The following is a 21,776-nucleotide window of genomic DNA, read 5'->3' on the forward strand; positions in this document are numbered from 1 at the left end:
AGGTTTTTCTTTCAGCACTTTAAATATGTCAATCCATTACCTTCTGCCTCCATTGTTTCTGATAAGAAGTCCACTGTTAATCTAATTAGGCTTCCTTTATACATGAGTAATTTTTCTCTTGCTGCTTACAGGATTTTCTTCTGGTCTTTGGCCTCAGCAGTTTTACTATGATATTTGTGTTTAGATCTCTTTGTATTTATCCTACAAATTCATCGAGTTAATTTCAATTCAGAGTTTATTGGATGTGTAGATTAATATTTCTCATTAAATCTGGCTTTTAGCTATTATTTCTTCCAAGAATTTTTTTCCGCTCCTTTCTCTCCTTTTGTTCTGGTATTCCCATCACATGTATGTTGACATACTTATCCCATACTTCTCTGAGGTTCTGTTCCATTTTCTTCATCCTATTTTCTTTCCACTCTTCAGATTGCATACTATTATTTATCTTCAAGTTCATAATTCTTTCTTCTGCCAGTTCAAATCTACTACTGAGTCCCTCTAGTGATTTTTAAATTTCAGTTATTGTACTTTTTCAATTCCAGAATTTCCGTTTGGTTCTTTTTTATACATAATTTCTATCTCTATATAAATATTCTCTATTATATCTACTGTATGAGACATTGTCATCATGCCTTTCTTTACTTCTTTTATTTTCCTTTCTTTGAAATTGAGGTGAAATTTGCATAATATAAAATTGATCATTTGAAGTGTACAATTCAGTGGCATTTTGTATATTCATGTTGTGTAACCACCACCTCTATACTTATAAAATATTTTCATTAGCCCAAAAGAAAACTTACACTTATTAAGGAGTCAATTTCCATTCCTCTTTTTCCCCAGTACCTGGCAACTACCAATATGCTTTCTTTCACTGTGGAATTTTCTGTTTCAGGTATTTCATATAAATTAATTCATATAAATGTGAACTTTTGTGTCTGGCTTCTTCCACTTAGCATAATGTTTCTGACGTTCATCCATGCTCATGTATCAGCACTTTATTCCTTTTTATGGCTGAATGATATTTCATTTTATGGATATACCTCATTTTGTTTATTGATTCATTGGTGATGGACATTTTGGTTGCTTCTACATTTTGGCTGTTGTGAACAGTGTTGCTATGAATTTGTGTACAAGTATTTGTTTGAGTACCCAGTTTCAATTCTGTCGGGTACATACCTAGGAGTGGAATTGCCGGGTAATATGGTAATTCTATGTTTAACTTTTTGAGGAACTGCCAAGCTGTTTCTCCCTTGACTTCTGTAAGTATGGTATCCTTTAGTTCTTTGAACACATTTATAGTAGTTTCTTTAAGTCTTTGCTAAGTCCAACATCTGGGTCCTCTCAAAGGCAGTTTCTGGGTAAATACAATAAAAGCTGTTACCACTGTCTTAGACCAGGGGTCAGAAAACTATGGCTAATGGGCCAAATTTGGCCTGTTATTTGCTTTTGTGTATAAAGCTTCCTTGGAACACAGCCATGTCTGTTGATTTATGTACTGTCTATGGCTGCTTTCACACACTATAATGGCAGAGCTGAGACTGTATGGCCTGCAAGTCTGAAAATATTCACTGTCTAGACTTACAGCAGTTTGCCAATATCTACCTTAGATAATGGTAATACTATTAAGATTAAAGCTTATATTCTTACTGACTCTTAGACTATTGCCAATTGCCTAGTCACCTGGTCTGCCATTTGCAAGACCACAGATTGGTAGATTAAAGATCAAGTCCTCTTTAGGACTGTGAATTGTAGAAACAAATTATAGCTGATATACATGGCAATGGCTCATTCCCTAATGGAATGGGCTGGGTTCATGCTGTTAATTAAGTATGCCCCACCCAGATCCCTGTCACTGCTACTGGGAATCCATCATCACACTGAACATGGCAACACATCCACCATCATGGCCGAGGAAAGTAAGGATTATCTGTGTCTGATGTTAAAGCTACCACTGCATGCCAGTCTTGTGCCTCCTTTCAAAAGTTTGCCTGTTGGGCTTCCCTGCTGGTGTGGTGGTTAAGAATCTGCCTGCCAATGCAGGGGACATGGGTTCAAGCCCTGGTCCAGGAAGATCCAACATGCTGCGGAGCAACTAAGCCCGTGTGCCACAATTACTGAGCCCGCACTCTAGGGCCCATGAGCCACAACTACTGAACCCACACGCCACAACTACTGAAGCCCATAAGCCTAGAGCCCATGCTCCGCAACAAGAGAAGCCACCGCAATGAGAAGCCTCCGCACCTCAACGAAGAGTAGCCCCCACTTGCTGCAACTAGAGAAAGCCCGCGCACAGCAATGAAGACCCAACACAGTCAAAAATAAATAAATAAAATAAAATTTAAAAAAAGTTTACCTGTTTGTTTTCTAATGAAATAGGCCACAATACATAGAGTGTTGTCCCCTCTCACTCCTGACAAGCTGACTATATTGAGCCTTTGACCACTTGCCTTGGGTCCTCCATTGATGCCTTACTGTTGTCGATATGTTTTCAGGTTATGGTGTCACTGTTCCAGTCTGATCAACCAACTCAAGCCATGTTGGCCATAACATAAAATGTGTTATGTTTTTGGCCTTTCAGGTCATATTCAGTTGGACGGTATGATGTCTCTTATTGCAAAGGTTCACTCAACACTGGACCAACAGTCAAGGTATTCAATGGACATTTCATATCCCTTATTATCCTCAAGCTGCTGGTTCCAACAAGAGGTAAATGGATTTTTTAAGAAGTCAACTAAAGAGATTTCTGACTCTACCTCCTTCACTTTCTCCTGATCCACACATCTTAATTAAATGCAAGCATCCACTGAAAGAGTTCACATCCCCTTGGCCACCTTCTAGATAATGATCAGGATAAAAGGGGTGGAGGGTTTTCTTGACCAATTCTGAAATTTTAGAATTCTATTCTGACATTTCCTGAGCATGATGCATCTTTCTTTTCCCTAACAGTTACCCCAAGCCAGCCTGGTTGGTACAGCTGGGTGGCAGCCTGGCCAAAAAGGAGCTTATAGAATTCAAACTTAATCTTGGTTTAGTCACCCATATTCTCCTTTTGGATTGAACTGGTTCTAGATCAGAGTCGGCAAACTATAACCCATGGGCCGAGCCTGGTCTGCTGCCTGCTTTTGTAAATAAAGTTTTACTGAATCACAGTCATGACTGTTTCTTTATTATGTATTGTCTATGGCTGCTTTTGCTCTACAAAGGCAGAGTTGAGTAATTGTGACAGAAGCCTACAAAACTGAAAATATTTCTCTTCAGCTCTTTACAGAAAAAGTTTGCCAACCTCTATCCTATGAAGCTAATGACCATTTGGTTGAGTAAACTGCTCACCAAGTTCCCCTGCAGTAGCCCATGCCCATGAAGGTGGGAAATATGATGGATTCCTATAAATTTTGGAAAAATATCCTTGTCGGACTACCCTGGTGGTCCAGTGGTTAAGACTCCACACTCCCAATGCAGGGGGCCCGGGTTCAATCTCTGGTCAGGGAACTAAGATCTTGCATGTTGCACAGCGTGGCCCCCCAAAACATAAATTAGGGGGACCCTCAAGATGGTGGAGGAGTCAGACTTGGAGATCACCTTCCTCCCCACAAATACATCAAAAATACACCTACATGTGGAAAAACTCCTACAGAACACTTACTGAACGCTGGCAGAAGACCTCAGACTTCCCCCAAAGCAAGAAAATACCCACGTACCTGGGTAGGGCAAAAGAAAAAACAGAGATAAAAGAATAGGGACGCGGGCTTCCCTGGTGGCGCAGTGGTTGAGAGTCCGCCTGCTGATGCAGGGGACACGGGTTCATGCCCCGGTCCGGAAAGATCCCACATGCCGCGGAGCAGCTGGGCCTGTGAGCCACGGCCGCTGAGCCTGCGCATCCGGAGCCTGTGCTCCGCAACGGGAGAGGCCACAACAGTGAGATGCCCACATACCGCGCAAAAAAAAAAAATAGAATAGGGATGGGACCTGCACCTCTGGGAGGGAGCTGTGAAGGAAGAAAAGTTTCCACATACTAGGAAGCCCCTTCACTGGCGGAGATGGGGTGTGGGGGGGTGGGAAGCTTCGGAGCCATGGAGGAGAGCGCAGCAACAGGGGTGCAGAGGGCAAAGTGGAGAGATTCCCGCACAGAGTATCAGTGCCAACCAGCACTCACCAGCCTGTGAGGCTTGTCTGCTCACCCGTCGGGGCGGGTGGGCACTGGGAGCTGAGGCTTGGGCTTCGCAGTTCAGATCCCAGGGAGAGGACTGGAGTTGGCTGCATGAACACAGCCTGAATGGGGCTAATGAGCCACAGCTAGGCAGGAGGGAGTCAGGGAAAAAGTGTGGACCTGCCTAAGAGGCAAGAAACCATTGTTTTGGGGTGCACGAGGAGAGGGGATTCCTTACCTGTCTGCCCACAGAAGGCAGAGCACCGCCTAAATGAGCTCCAGAGACTGGTGTGAGCCACGGCTATCAGCTCAGACACCAGAGATGGGCAGGAAACACTAACGCTGCTGCAGCCACCAAGGATCCTGTGTGCAAGCGCAGGTCACTAACCATACCCACAGGGAGCCTGTGCAACCCACCACTACCAGGGTCCCATGATCCAGGGACAACTTCCCTGGGAGAACACACATGGTGCGCCTCAGCCTGTTGCAATGTCACACCGGCCTCTGCCACCGCTGGCTCACCCCGTATTCCAATTATAACTACTGCACCCATCCCTCCTCCTGGCATGAGTGAGCCAGAGCCCCTAATCAGCCGATGCTTTAACCGCATCTTGTCTGGGCAGGAACAGAAGCCTGAGGGCAACCTACAGGAAGAGGTGGCGGCAAAACCAAAGGTGAACCCCAGGAGCTGTGCAAACAAAGAAGAGAAAGGGAAATTTCTCCGTGCAGCCTCAGGAGCAGTGGATTAAATCCCCACAATCAACTTGAGGTACCCTGCATCTGTGGAATACCTGAATAGACAACAAATCAACCCAAAATTGAGGAGGTGGACTTTGGGAACAACTGTGGACTTGGGGTTTGCTGCCTGCAACTGACTTCTTTCTGATTTTTATGTTTATTGTAGTATGGTTTTTAGTGCTTGTTATCATTGGTAGACTTGTTTATTGGTTTCGTTGCTCTCTTTTTTTAAAGTATTTTATTTTAATAATTAAAAATATTTTTTATTTTAATAGTTTTATTTTACTTATTTTTTTTTCTTTCTTTTTTTTCTCCCTTTTCGTCTGAGCTAGTTGGCTGACAGGGTCTTGGTGCTCCGGCCTGGTGTCAGGCCTGAGCCTCTGAGGTGGAAGAGCTGAGTTCAGGACACTGGTCCACCAGAGACCTCATGGCCCCATGTAATATCAATTGGCGAGAGCTCTCCAAGCAATCTCTATCTCAATGCTAAGACCCAGCTCCCCTCAATGGCCAGCAAGCTCCAGTGCTGGACACCGCATGCCAAAGAACTAGCAAGACAGGAACACAACCCCACCCATTAGTAGAGAGGCTGCCTAAAATCATAGTAAGTTCACAAACATCCCAAAACACACCACTGGACTCAGCCCTGCCCAACTGAAAGACAAGATCCAGCCCCACCCACCAGAACACAGGCACCAGTCCCGTACACCAGGAAGCCTACACAAGCAACTAAACCAACCTTACCCACTCGGGGCAGACACCAAAAACAATGGAAACTATGAACCTGCAGGCTGTGAAAAGGACATGCCAAACACAATAAGTTAAACAAAATGAGAAGACAGAGAAATATGCAGAGATGAAGAAGCAAGGTAAAAACCCACCAGACCAAACAAATGAACAGGAAATAGGCAGTCTACCTGAAAAAAAATTCAGAGTAATGATAGTAAAGATAATCCAAAATCTTGGAAATAGACTGGAGAAAAAAAGAGGAAACGTTTAACAAGAACCTAGAAGAACTAAAGAGTAAATACACAATGATGAACAACACAATACATGAAATTAAAAACTCTCTAGAAGGAATCAATAGCAGAATAACTGAGGCAGAAGAACAGATAAGTGACCTCGAAGATAAAATAGTGGAAATAACTACCACAGAGCAGAATAAAGAAAAAAGAATGAAGTGAATTGAGGACAGTCTCAGAGACCTCTGGGACAACATTAAACGCACCAACATTCATATTACAGGGGTCCCAGAAGAAGAAGAGAAAAAGAAAGAGTCTGAGAAAACATTTGAAGACATTATAGTTGAAAACTTCCCTAACATGGGAATGGAAATAGTCAAGCCCAGGAAGCACAGAGAGTCCCATACAGGATAAATCCAAGGAGAAACACACCAAGACACCTATTAATCAAACTATCAAAAATTAAATACAAAGAAAAAATATTAAAAGCAGCAGGATAAAGCAAGAAATAACATACAAGGGAACCACCCCCCCATAAGGTTAACCACTAATCTTTCAGCAGAAACTCTGCAAGCCCGAAGGGAGTGGCAGGACATATTTAAAATGATGAAAGGGAAAAACCTACAACCAAGATTACTCTACCCAGCAAGGATCTCATTCAGATTCAATGAAGATATTAAAACCTTTACAGACAAGCAAAACTTAAGAGCATTCAGCACCACCAAACCAGCTTTACAACAAATACTAAAGGAACTTCTCTAGGCAGGAAACACAAGAGAAGGAAAAGACCTAGAAACACAAACCGAAAACAATTAAGAAAATGCTAATAGGAACATACATATCAACAATTACCTTAAATGTAAATGGGTTAAATGCTCCAACCAAAAGACACAGACTGGCTGAATGGATACAAAAACAAGACCCATATATATGCTGTCTAAAAGAGACTGACTTCAGACCTAGGGACACATACAGACTGAAAGTGAGGGAATGGAAAAAGATATTCCATGCAAATGGAAATCAAAAGAGAGCTGGAGTAGCAATTCTCATATCAGACAAAATAGACTTAAAGACTATCACAAGAGACAAAGAAGGACACTACATAATGATCAAGGATCAATCCAAGAAGAAGATATAACAATTGTAAATATTTATGCACCCAACACAGGAGTACATAAGGCACATACTAACAGCCATAAACGGGGAAATCGACAGTAACACATTCATAGTAGGGGACTTTAATACCCCACTTTCACCAATGGACAGATCATCCAAAATGAAAATAAATAAGGAAACACAAACTTTAAATGACACATTAAACAAGATGGACTTAATTGATATTTATAGGACATTCCATCCAAAAACAACAGAATACACTTTCTTCTCAAGTGCTCATGGAACATTCTCCAGGATAGATCATATCTTGGGTCACAAATCAAGCCTTGGCAAATTTAATAAACTTGAAATTGTATCAAGTATCTCTTCCAACCACAACACTATAAGACTAGATATCAATTACAAGAAAAAAACTGTAAAAAATACAAACACATGGAGGCTAAACAATACGCTACTAAATAACCAAGATCACTGAAGAAATCAAAGAGGAAATCAAAAAATACCTAGAAACAAATGACAGTGAAAACACGATGAGTCAAAATCTACAGGATGCAACAAAAGCAGTTCTAAGAGGGAAGTTTATAGCAATACACTCCTACCTAAAGAAACAAGAAAAATCTCAAATAAAGAACCTAACCTTACACCTAAAACAATTAGAGAAAGAAAAACAAAAAAACCCTAAAGTTAGCAGAAGGAAAGAAATCAAAAAGATCAGATCAGAAATAAATGAAAAAGAAATGAAGAAAACTATAGCAAAGATCAATAAAACTAAAAGCTGATTCTTTGAGAAGATAAACAAAATTGATAAACCATTAGCCAGACTCACCAAAAAAAAAGGGAGAAGACTCAAATCAACAAAATTAGAAATGAAAAAGGAGAAGTAACAACTGGCACTGTAGAAATCCAAAGAATCATGAGGGATTACTACAAGCAACTAAATAACAATAAAATGGACAACCTGGAAGAAATGGACAAATTCTTAGAAAAGCACAACCTTCCAAGAATGAACCAGGAAGAAATAGAAAATATAAACAGACCAATCACAAGCACTGAAATTGAAACTGTGATTAAAAATCTTCCAACAGGGCTTCCCTGGTGGCACAGTGGTTGAGAGTCTGCCTGCCGACGCAGGAGACACGGGTTCGTGCCCCGGTCCGGGAAGATCCCACGTGCCGCGGAGCGGCTGGGCCCGTGAGCCATGGCGGCTGAGCCTGCGCGTCCAGAGCCTGTGCTCCGCAACGGGAGAGGCCATAACAGTGAGAGGCCCGCGTACCGCAAAAAAAAAAAAAAAAAATCTTCCAACAAACAAAAGCCCAGGACCAGATGGCTTCACAAGCGAATTCTATCAAACATTTGGAGAAGAGCTCACACCTTTCCTTCTCAAACTCTTCCAGAATACAGCAGAGGGAGGAACACTCTCAAACTCATTCTACAAGGCCACCATCACCCTCATACCAAAACCAGACAAAGATGTCACAAAAAAAGAAAACTACAGACCAATATCACTGATGAACATAGATGCAAAAATCCTCAACAAAATACTAGCAAAGAGAATCCAACAGCACACTAAAAGGATCATACACCATGATCAAGTGGGGTTTATCCCAGGAATGCAAGGATTCTTCAATATATGCACGTCAATCAATGTGATACACCATATTAACAAACTAAAGGATAGAAACCATATGATAATCTCAATAGATGCAGAAAAAGCTTTTTATAAAATTCAACACCCATTTATGATAAAAACTCTCCAGAAAGTAGGCATAGAGAGCACTTACCTCAACGTAATAAAGGCCATATATGACAAACCTAAAGCCAACATTGTTCTCAATGGTGAAAAACTGAAACCATTTCCTCTAAAATCAGGAACAAGACAAGGTTGCCCACTCTCACCACTATTATTCAACATAGTTTTGGAAGTTTTAGCCACAGCAATCAGAGAAGAAAGAGAAGTAAAAGGAATCAAAATTGGAAAAGAAGTAAAACTGTCATTGTTTACAGATGACATGATACTATTCATAGAGAATCCTAAAGAGGCTACCAGAAAACTACTAGAGCTAATCAATGAATCTGGTATAGTAGCAGAATACAAAATTAATGCAGAGAAACCTCTTGCATTCCTATACACTAATGATGAAAAACCTGAAAGAGAAATTAAGGAAACACTCCCATTTACCATTGCAACAAAAAGAATAAAATACCTAGGAATAAACCTACCTAAGGAGACAAAAGACCTGTATGCAGAAAACTATAAGACACTGATGAAAGAAATTAAAGATGATATAAACAGACGGAAAGATATACCATGTTCTTGGATTGGAAGAATCAACACTGTGATAATGACTATTCTACCCAAAGCAATCTACAGATTCAACACAATCCCTATCAAACTACCAATGGGATTTTTCACAGAACTAGAACAAAAAATTGCACAATTTGTATGGAAACACAAAAGACCCCGAATAGCAAAAACAATCTTGACAACGAAAAACGGAGCTGAAGGACTCAGGCTCCCTGGCTTCAAAGTATATTACAAATCTAGAGTAATCAAGACAGTATGGTACTGGCACAAAAACAGAAATATCAATCAATGGAACAGGATAGAAAGCCCAGAGATAAACCCGTGCACATATGGTCACCTTATCTTTGATAAAGGCAGCAAGAGTACACAATGGAGAAAAGACAGCCTCTTCAATAAGTGGTGCTGGGAAAACTGGACAGCTACATGTAAAAGAATGAAATTAGAACACTCCCTAACACCATACACAAAAATAAACTCGAAATGGATTAAAGACCTAAATGCCAGACAGTATAAAACTCTCAGTGGAAAACATAGGCAGAACATTCTTTGACATAAATCACAGCAAGATCTTGTTTGATCCACCTCCTAGAGTAATGTAAATAAAACCAAAAAGAAACAAATGGGACCTAATGAAACTTCAAAGCTTTTGCACAGCAAAGGAAACCATAAACAAGACGAAAAGACAGTCCTCAGAATGGGAGAAAATATTTGCAAATGAAGCAATGGACAAAGGATTAATCTCCAAAATATACAAGCAGCTCATGCAGCTCAATATCAAAACAATGAACAACCCAATCCAAAAATGGGCAGAAGATCTAAATAGACATTTCTCCAATGAAGATATACAGATTGCCAACAAACACATGAAAGGATGCTCAACCTCACTAATCATTAGAGAAACGTAAATCAAAACTACAATGAGGTATCACCTCACACAGGTAGAATGGTCGTCATCAAAAAATCTACAAACAATAAATGCTGGAAACGGTGTGGAGAAAAGCGAACCCTCTTGCACTGTTGGTGGGAATGTAAATTGATACAGCCACTATTGAGAACAGTATGGAGGTTCCTTAAAAAACTAAAAATAGAACTACCATATGACCCAGCAATCCCACTACTGGGCATATACCCTGAGAAAACCATAATTGAAAAAGAGTCATGTACCACAATGTTCATTGCAGCACTATTTACAATAGCCAGGACATGGAAGCAACCTAAGTGTCCACTGACAGATGAATAGATAAAGAAGATGTGGCACATATATACAATGGAATATTACTCAGCCATGAAAAGAAAGGAAATTGAGTTATTTGTAGTGAGGTGGATGGACCTAGAGTGTGTCATACAGAGTGAAGTAAGTCAGAAAGAGAAAAACAAATACCATATGCTAACACATATATGTGGAATCTAAAAAAAAAAAAAATGGTTCTGAAGAACCTAGGGGCAGGACAGGAATAAAGCAGATGTAGAGAATGGACTTGAGGACATGGAGAGGGGGAAGGGTACGCTGGGATGAAGTGAGAGAGTAGCACTGACATATATACACTACCAAATGTAAAACAGATAGTTAGTGGGAAGCAGCTTCATTGCACGGGGGGAGATCAGCTCGGTGATTTGTGACCACGTAGAGGGGTGGGAGGGAGACGCAAGAGGGAGGGGTATGGGGATATATGTATACATATAGCTCTTTCACTTTGTTATACAGCAGAAACTAACACAACATTGTAAAGCAATTATACTCCAATAAAGATATTTTTAAAAAGTAACAAAAAAATAAATTAAAAAAATAACAAAAATAAAAATCCCCTTGTCCCTCCTGCAGTTGACCACTGTGAGTAGCAGATGATCGGAAAAAAGTGAAATCATTTACACTGGTATGGGGCACACCAATTTTATGATCATAAGGGATGGCAATAACTCCAGAACCTGGGGAGGGAACACTTTAGACCCTGGGAAGTAAGTACTTAAGGAAGGGGAGGAACTAATGCTTCCTTCCACCTCTAGATCCAGCATTGCACCTTGGCAAAACAATTATATGGTCCACCTGAGGCAAGCAGCCGCTGCAGCTGACAATCTGACCTACTGTTGGATTTCTCATCATTGTCTTTGTGCTATGATAACTGAATAATTCATGTAAATATGGAAGGCCTTGAACTATTCTGCTTTGCCTAGCCTCTCTTCATAAGGGTATAAAAACATGGACCAGCACAACTTGTTTCAATATGACAAATACAAATGCATGTTTTCCTTGATGTCCAAGTGATCTTGAGCTACGTGTTAACAATCAAGGCTGCAACTACTCAGTGACACTTTCCCATGTGATATATGCAAAACAATGTCATGGTGATCCAAATCAAGTTTAACAATAAATCCAAACTAGAGTGACCTGTGTCTCTTGGTTTTATATGCTTGTCTATAGAGAACAGGCCACGGAATATCTCTCAGTTGGGTTTCTTTCTTGGCCCATCTATTATATATGTCCCTGTAATTACAGATAACAGCACCAAAGATTAGCAGGTAAACTTAAATTTCCTTGTGCAGGCCATAATGGAGAATATCCTGGGCTTACACTACATCTTGGATTTCTGAAATAAAACCTACTGGTCTCCCCTGGGATTTAGTCACAGTTGCCTGACTCTGGGACTCTGGAGTCATAGCTGAAGTCAATATTGCCAGTTGGCCTCATCCTCCTTTTGGGAGCGATATTAATAGCTTTAGTTGATTGCTGTATGACACAAATTGAATATATTTGGTCTTAGCCTCTGCTGATTAAATGAATCAGTGTGATGAAGAAGCGTCATACTCATGTGACAATTTGTCAGAAGCCAAGGTGGTAGGACCAAAAGGTGAAATGTTGGGAAAGGCAGTTCTCTACAGGTTTTTCATGGCCTTACCTTTCTTGCTGGGAATGACAAGATTATAAGGCCCTGACACTCTATCTGGGCCACTCTCAGGGTTGTGTTTACAATGAGCAACACTGTGAGATAATGTCTCCCTCCAGAACAAAGAGGTTGCTTACTGCTTGCTATAAAATGCAGAGTCCCCAAATTCAGAGTCTGTCTCCTGTAACACAACCTGCCCTTTGTGTAGGTATCCAGCTTGGCCTTCTGTGTTGCTGGCGTGTGTCTTGGAGGTCAAGGGGAAGTGACATAAACATGCTAATGCTCATGCTGCTTGTTGTGCAATGAATAATAAAGTCCTTAGGGTCTCTGACCCAAGACCCAAGCCTTTAGTCTTCTACCAGCATTCGCAAAACAAGACCAAGCTAAAAACATTTTAGCTTGAAGAAGAGAAAAATCAAATTCCACAATCACTCCTCTTACATTTTCCTTTATACAGATTTCAGCTATATTTTAAATGTTTTCTTCTTTCCATGATAATACCCTTTTTTCTCCCCCACCCTCTTTTTTTTTTTTTTTTTTTGCGGTACGCGGGCCTCTCACTGTTGCAGAGCACAGGCTCCGGACGCGCAGGCTCAGCGGCCATGGCTCATGGGCCCAGCCGCTCTGTGGCATGTGGGATCTTCCCAGACCGGGGCATGAACCCATGTCCCCTGCATCAGCAGGCAGACTCTCAACCACTGCGCCACCAGGGAAGCCCCCCCCACCTCCCTCTTCCTCTCAGTCTTTTTCATTTTGTTCTTGGTCTCTTCTCTGAGCTCAGGCTGTGCAATGTGTTCCACAGAATAAAGGGTTTCCTCGTTCTGTTCCAGTTCCCTACAGCAGCACTAGCAGAGAGCCGGGACAGAAACAAATTAAATATTTCTTAATATGCTGCTATGAGAACTATTAAATGGCTCACAAAGACCATCCAAAAAGCCTGTTGGTCAAACAAAGCAAGTTTATTAAATTTGCTGCAGTGAGGGTTTAACAGGGTTTTGATAGTGTCTTAATAGGGGAAAGGTAGGGAAGAGTACATTCAGGATTTGGGGGTGAAAGCTCAAGTAGTTTAAGAGGGTTCTCCCCCTCCAAGATGGGGAATGGGATAGGATTAGGCAAAATTTGTGATGTAATGGTTTAAGAATGATGGACATGGGGTCTTGAAGTAAGCCTCATGAATAATCTATCCTGATAAATATAATGTTCACCCTAACAATCAAAATGTTCACCTTAATAACCAAATGTTTATTTAGATAAACTGACTGCAGAAATTTCCTGGAGCAAAAAGTTATATTGACATAAGCAATCTTAGTTCTCAATCCCAAAGGTTAACATAGGTGGTCTCAGTTCTCAAGCCAAAAATGAAAAGTGGTCAGCTAAAACTAAACAAATCTTCAAAAGCTGTAAAAAAAAAAAAAAGGGTATGGGTGTGGGAGGAGAAATAGATATCTCACCCAATATGAACTGCTCTAAATTTTATAGATAAAAGAAACAACTTATTAATATTTAGCCAATCAATTATACAGTAAATTAATCTAACAAAGAAATGAATTCAGGCAAAATGGCCTGCTTCTAATGTAAGTGTTGCATAAAATTTGGTCTTTGGTCTCCTTTTCTTCTCTCTATATCCTCTTCCTCAAACTTAACCATGGCTTCACCTACTATCTATAAGTTTACTCCTAATCTTAGACTTACTCCTTGATATCTCTTTCAAATTAAAAATTATATTTTTCCAAGGAAGACACACAGATGACCAATACATGAAAAGATGCTCAATATCACTAATCATCAGAAAAATGCAAATCAAAATCACAATGAGATGTCACCTCACACCTGTCAGAATGGCTATTATCAAAAAGACAACAAATAACAAGTGTTGGCAAGGATGTGGAGAAATGGGAATCTTTGTGCATTGTTGGTGGGAATGTAAATAGGTGTAGGTGCTATGGAAAACAGTATAAAGGTTCCTCAGAAAATTAAAAATAGAACTACCATATGATCCAGCAATTCCACTTTTGGGTATTTATCCAAAGAATATGAAAACACTAATTTGAAAAGATATCTGCACTCCCATGTTCACTGCAACGTTATTTACAGTAGCCAAAATATGGAAATAACCCAAGTGTCCATCAATGGATGAATGTATAAAGAAGATGTGGTATATATACTGTGGAATATTATTCAGCCATAAAAAAGAATGAAATCTTGCCATTTGCAACAACATGGATGGACCTAGAGAGCATTATGCTAAGTGAAATAAGTCAGACAGAGAAAGACAGATACCATATGACTTCTCTTATATGTGAAGTCTAAGAACAAAAACGAAAAAACCCCAAACAAAAGTTCATAGTTACAGAAAACAGATTGGTGGTTCTCGGAGGTGGCGGGTGGGAGAAATGGGTTAATTGTTCGGGTTTTTTTAGTTTAAATAAATTGAATTAAAAAAATTTTGTTTGTTTGTTTGTTTTTGTCCTCTGAGGCATTTTATTTGCACGTATGTATTACATCCCTAGAAAAAGAATCCAAGGATTTTCCCTCCTGTATGTTTTCGTCTTGCTTCTTCATGGTCCATGACACCAGCTGAGGTTGTCAGTACAATGAAACCAAACTGATGGGACGGGAACAGGTTATTCTGCCATTTTTCTAGATCTTTGAGTTGCACATCAAACCTGGGGCTGATCACTCCACACTTATTTATCCTGCCTGTGAGGTTCACAACAATTTTCCCAGCCCTGTGATCATCGATGATTTCAAATTCGCCAACGTAACCATGCTTCATCATCACAGTGAGAAACATGATGATGACTTTGGAGCATGGCCTAATAAGAACCTGGCATTTGCCTCTCTTTTCGGCATTGTTGATACTCTTGAGAGCATCAGCCAGGACATTCATGTGTACCATTATGGTGGCATGGAAAGATGGTGGAAAGAAAAGTTGAATTAAAAATGTTTTAAATTATATTCCTAACTGCCTATTTCAACTGGATGTTCTGATTAATTTTCCTGAAAAGATACTTACTCCTCCACAATTATCTAACGATATCACCATCCTCCTGGTCAATGAAGCTAAAAACTTTACAGTAATTTTTAATTTTTGCCTTTCCTTGCTCCCCTTATTCAAAATTGTTCACCATATCACAGATCCAAAGGATTCTCCAAGGCAGTGCTACTCAAAGTGCTGGTCCAGTGAAGAGGTTAAGAACTTATGCAAGGATGTAAACCAAGCAGTTTTCCGTCACGGAGAAGTCCCATTCCTGTGGACTTAACAGTGCACTTAGTAAAACAGTTGACTGCTATTCTGAACCAAGCTTGTTACCAAAGTAACAGAAACCCAAGGTAACCCAGAAACAGCTTGCTGAACAACTGCCAGCCTGACCATATCTCATCCCAAGAAAGGTTAGAAAATATTATCCTAAATGTGGACCTTTACATGGGAGACAACACTTTAGTATGACAATGAAGGTCATATGGTCATCTTTTTGCTTTAATTCCAATTTTTGGATAATTTTTCTTAATATATTCTTGTTTCCTCTTTTTTCACTAAGCACTATGTTTTCAAGTTCCATCCATGTGAATATATACACATTTACTCTTTACTTTTCTAATAGCTGAATAACATTCCATGGCACCTCTCCCAGTGATGGACATTCCAATTTTCTTTTACCAGAATGAATTCTGCAAGAACATCTTCACATATGTCTCCTAGTTTGGGCTCTCCTTACTCTTTTCCAAAATTTTAAAACAGTTTCCTGTCTTCTTATTCTTAACTGCTCCCTAATTCAACTCTCCCTCTGCTCCCAGCAGTTCCAAAACCTTTGATAGCTTCCCATGTTACAGAATTAAACACTTATTTCATTGTGGTGGCCAAGGTTCTGATCCTAATTATCTGGCTTTATGTCTTACTATTACACTATTCATATTGTATTCTCCAGCCAAGTAGAAATACTATTTTCTGGTCTTCTCATGTATTTCTAACTTTCCTGTTCATCAAGCCTTTGTTCTTATTATTATACTCTTTTTTTAAAATTAAATTTATTTATTTATTTTTGGCTGCATTGGGTCTTCGTTGCTGCACGTGGGCTTTCTCTAGTTGTGGCGAGCAGGGGCTACTCTTCGTTGCGGTGTGCAGGCTTCTCATTGCGGTGGCTTCTCTTGTTGCAGAGCATGGGCTCTAGGTGCATAGGCTTCAGTAGTCGTGGCATGCAGGCTCAGTAGTTGTGGCTTGTGGGCTCTACAGCACAGGCTCAATAGTTGTGGCGCAGAGGCTTAGTTGCTCCACAGCATATGAGATCTTCCCGGACCAGGGATCGAACTCGTGTCCCCTGCATTGGCAGGCAGATTCTCAACCACTGTGCCACCAGGGAAATTCCTGTACTCCCACTTGAACGCATTTCCTCCCATTTGTAAATCCAGCTTTTGTGGTATTATTATACTTAGATTATATTTATTCATATACTTGTCTTGTGCTAGTCCCATAAGACTATACCTCTTTTATGCTAGTTATTTCCAACAATCATCAGCATAGTGCTTCATATGCCACATGTCCTCTTTATATACATGCTTAACTGAATAGTAACTCCTAAAAATAAGGAACTGTGGGTACAAAGAGACAAAAGACTTGATTCTGGCCCCAGGAGTTCATAGGATCATTTGCATGGAACCCTCACGGAGCCTTAGAATAGAGATTGGAACTAAGAGTAGGAATTAAGCTAGGCCTTAGGAAAAAAGGTCAGGTCTTAGGTAACATATTCCTTGTTACAGTGCTTTCCATGGTAGGAATGATATAACATTAATAACTAACATAAATGAATACTTACTATGTGCCAAGCACTGTTTTATGGAATTTACATGTACTGGCTTTTAATCTTCACAGCAGTTCAGTAAGGTAGGTAATAATATCATCATCTTCCATTTACAGAGGAGAAAACTGAATCCCAGATAAGTTGAAACATTTGCTCAAGGTTGTATAACTAGTAAATGGTAGGTGTATGTATAGAACCCATGTAGTCTGTTTTCCTAACTTGCACCCTTAACTTACTCTGTCTTTACTAACAGAAAGGATATTCTGTTTGGATGAGGTGTAAAAGTTTCACCAAGAACTAAAGTAAAGATACTTTTCTCAGGACTCTACACAAGTCTGAGAATCAACAAAGGAGAATCAACAGATTTCCCTTTTATGAAAATTGACTGTGGACCGAGGGCCAGAAGTTTATGAGATATAATGCAAATGTCAAATCCTACTGTTTTAGAAGGCACTCAGTAGATTATAGTGATTGTTCTCCTTAGCCGTAACTTTTTTACATGGGAATAATAATGGACTGAAAGCTCCTGGAGAGAAGCAATTGCCATTATAACTGCAATTTTCAGCACAATTTCTGGTGTGAAATAACTAATAATAACAATAACTAACGTTTAGTAGTGTTTATTATTTGCTAGTGTTAAAGTAAAATAAAATGGAGACCAAGCTTGAAAATCCTCCAAGCAAACAAAACCAGTTAGGCTGCATAAGTTAAACTTAATCTATTGATAGCTTATTTCATGAACTTAAGCAAAAGGTAACATTATTTCTTGTATATGCCTCTGATAACAATAAGCAGAACTTAAATCATCTTCTAAAATAGTATAAGATAAACACTTTTAACCAGTCTCCTGTCATCTGTAAACTCCCACTGTAACAACCAATCATCGTAAATGTTAAACAACTTCCTCATTCTCACTTTAAAAACCATCCTGTAACTACATGCCTCTGAGCTTCTAACCACTTTCAGTTTGAAGTCTCTCTGTTCACAAATAGCTTATTTGTCACTCAATAAAATATTCGTATCAAATAAATCTCTCTGAATTTTCTTTTGACAGTTTTTGGTGTCAGAAGTGGGACCTACAGAAGATCCCTGATTAGTCAAGAGGCTGGTGAGTAAACAAGTGCCAGTACTCATGGAGCCCATTATGCTCACTGTTTTCTCACTGACCAAGAAGTTTCACAGTACACCTCTCTTGAATCCAAGCTTCACTCCCTTTCGTGTTGAGCTCTCCAATTTTATTGAGCAACTATTGTTGAAACTTTTTGATAAGTCACCCTATTCTGTTCAAAAAGGGGCGGGAGTGTAATTCCCTGTGTTTCAGAACAGCTGTTCAAAAACAGGACCCCTCAGAGTTAAGATGTCCTGGAGAATCTAAGGTGAAGATGGGTTCCACCTGGTCCAAATCACAGACCAGGATCTTGTGCCTTTTGGAAAAATGGGTGAACTTTATGAAGGATGACTGGAATTGCAGTGGCCACTTTGGGGAACCTTTAATTTAGATAAGATAGTCCACCTTAGGGACACCCTTAAAAAGAGAATGTTCCAAATTTCTCAGAAATGATGGTAGGCAAAAGCTTCTAAAAGACAAAATGACTCCAAAAACAGCTTCTCTAAAAGAATCCTTACAGCACACAGAAAAAAATTTACCAAAAAAATTTTGGTAGAAAGCTCTAGCCATCAGCAGGTAACCTTAATTTATTACATCTGCCAGAAATAATTTGGATCCAGCTATTCTTTTGAGTTTTATATTACTGTACCTGACACATGGTTAAAATTTAAAAATGAAAGTTATACAATCTCTGTTTGTGTCTGTCTATATATTTATGTATACACGAATTCATGTATGGTCTGTGATATTTTTTAAAGAGCTCTATTTAATCTGCTTAAAGGAAAATAAGCACTTATATAAATTAAGTGCTCTTAAAACTCTCAGAAATATAGAAACTAATCCAAATGCTTTTCAAGTTGGTGTGATCTGGAATGATATTTGGTAAATAAAAGCTACTTTAAATGTGTTGGTTTAATAAAATAGGGTTGTCAACATTAAATATAATGCAAATATACAAACATTTCTACCGAGGTTTACTAGTAAAATAAGCTCGTGCTATCTCTATATTATAAAATTTGGCAGCAAGAAAAACAATATAAGATGATGATTAGCTGTTTAATGTTTAATCCAAGCATATTTACTAAAAACAAGTAAATTAAATAGATATAAGATAAAAGTTTATACTAAGTTAACTTAAATGATGGATATTCATTATCTATTATATCCTATCTAAATCATTTCCAAATAAGATAATATACTGAAACATTAATTGCTAAACATAAATTTATCATAAGTTTTTGGCTTCTTAATTTTTACAGATAAAAGCTACTTGGGGTTATAATAAACATGTCTTTTGCCAGATTAAAAAACCGTACTATCGAAAATATGAACAGGTCAATTATGAATGTGAATGAAGTTGAATCAGCAACTTAAAAACCTCCCAAAAGTTCAGGACCAGATGGCTTTACAGGTGAATTCTACCAAACATTTAGAAAAAAGTTAGCACCTGTCCTTCTCAAATTATTCCAAAAAATTGCAGAATGAGGAATGCTTCCAAACTCATTCTGTGAAGCCAGCATCACTCTGATACTCAAACCAGACAAAGATATCACAAAAAAAAGAAAATTACAGGCCAATATCACTGATGAACATAAACACAAAAATCCTCAACAAAATATTAGCAAGCTGGGCTTCCCTGGTGGCTCAGTGTTGAGAGTCCGCCTGCCGATGCAGGGGACACGGGTTTGTGCCCCGGTCCAGGAGGATCCCACATGCCGCGGAGCAGCTGGGCCCGTGAGCCATGGCCGCTGAGCCTGCGTGTCCAGAGCCTGTGCTCCACAATGGGAGAGGCCACAACAGTGAGAGGCCCGTGTACCACAAAAAAAAAAAAAAAATTAGCAAGCTGAATTCAGCAGTACATGAAAAGGGTCATACACTATGATCAATGCGGATTTAACTCAGGGATGGGATTGAACCAATCTCATCCTTGAATGTTTCAATATCCACAAAGCAATTAATGTGATACGCCACATTAACAAATTGAAGAAGAAAATCATATCATCTCAATAGATGCAGAAAAAGCTTCTGACAAAATCCAACAACGATTTATGACAAAAAACTCTCAACAAAGTGGGTACAGAGGAAATATACCTCAACATAATAAAGGCCATATATGACAAGCCCACATCTAACATCATACTCAACAGTGAAAAGCTGAAGGCATCTCCTCTAAGATAAGAAACAAGACAAGGATGCTCACTCTTACCACTTCTATAGTATTGGAAGTCCTAGCCACAGCAATCAGACAAGAAAAAGAAATTAAAGGAATCCAAATCAGAAAGGAAGAAGTAAAACCATCACTGTTTGCAGATGACATGATACTACACATAGAAAATCCAAAAGACACTGTCCAAAATCCTACCATAATTCATCAATGAATTCAGTAAGGTTGCAAGATACAAATAAATATACAGAAATCTGTTGCATTTCTGTATACTAACAATGAACTATCAGACAGAGAAATTAAGAAAACAATCCCATTTACAACTGCATCAAAAAGAATAAAATACCTAGGAATAAATATAACTAAGGGGGTAAAAGATCTGTACTCAGAAAACTATAAGGCACTGATGAAAGAAATTGGAGACGATACAAATAGATGGAAAGATACACTGTGTTCATGAATTGAAAGAATTAAAAATGTTAAAATGACCATACTACTCAAGGCAATCCCTATCAAAATACCAATGGCATTCTTCACAGAACTAGAAAAAATAATCTTAAATTTTGTATGGAAACACAAAAGACCCTCCAATATCCAAAATAATCTTGAGTAAGAAGGTCACAGATGGAGGTATCATGCTTCCTGATTTCAAACTACACTACAAAGCTACAGAAATCAGAAGAGTATGATACTGGCACAAAAACAGAAGTATAGATTAATGGAACAGAATAGACAGCCCAGAAATATACATTTCTGGTCAATTAATCTATGACAAAGGAAGCAACAATATACAATGGGGAAAAGACAGTCTCTCCAGTAAGTGTTCCTGGGAAAACTGGAAGCTACATGTAAAGGAATGAAATTAGAACATTTTCTCACACCATACATAAAAATCAACTCAAAATGGATTAGAGGGGCTTCCCTGGTAGCACAGTGGTTAAGAATCTGCCTGCCAATGCAGGGGACACAGTTTCGAGCCCTGGTCCAGGAAGATCCCACATGCTGTGAAGCAACTAAGCCTGTGCACCACAACTACTGAGCCTGTGCTCTAGAGCCTGTCCACCTAGAGCCTGTGCTCTGCAACAAGAGAAGCCACCGCAATGAGAAGCTCGTGGCACCACAATGAAGAGTAGCCCCAACTCACCGCAATTAGAGAAAGCCCGTGCCCAGCAACGAAGACCCAATGCAACAACAACAAAAAATGGATTAGCGACTTGAACGTAAGACCTGAAACCATAAAATTCCTGGAAGAAAACATAGGCAGTATGCTCTCTGACATTGGTCTTAGCAATATTTTAGGGTACGTCTCCTCAGGCAAGGAAAACAAAAGCAAAAATAAACAAGTGGGACTATATACATTAAAAAAAAAAGTACTAAAAAGCTTTTGCACAGCAAAGGAAACAATCAACAAAACAAAAAGGCCATCTACTGAATATAAAGATATTTGCAAACAGTATATCTGATATGGGGTTAATATCCAAAATATACAAAGAACTCATACAATTCAACATTAAAAAAAACAAACAACTTGATTAAAAAATGAGCAGTGGAACTGAAT

At 39.2% G+C, this 21,776-nt stretch overlaps 2 protein-coding genes across 2 annotated transcripts in view; both read right to left on the reverse strand.

Moving 5' to 3' along the window:
- The window catches only part of AMN1 (antagonist of mitotic exit network 1 homolog), a 64,823-nt gene that overhangs the window by 36,941 nt on the left and 6,106 nt on the right, over positions 1 to 21,776 (reverse strand). The gene's annotated exons all lie outside the window — the stretch shown is intronic.
- LOC309830044 (small ribosomal subunit protein uS8-like) lies at positions 14,625 to 15,067 on the reverse strand. The gene has a single exon (XM_082666334.1). It carries the CDS (start codon positions 15,044 to 15,046, stop codon positions 14,654 to 14,656), a length of 393 nt encoding a protein of 130 aa, XP_082522460.1. The 5' UTR covers positions 15,047 to 15,067; the 3' UTR covers positions 14,625 to 14,653.

This window comes from Grampus griseus (genome assembly GCF_964374135.1).
Source record: "Grampus griseus genome assembly, chromosome: 11".
Classification (NCBI taxonomy): domain Eukaryota; kingdom Metazoa; phylum Chordata; class Mammalia; order Artiodactyla; family Delphinidae; genus Grampus; species Grampus griseus.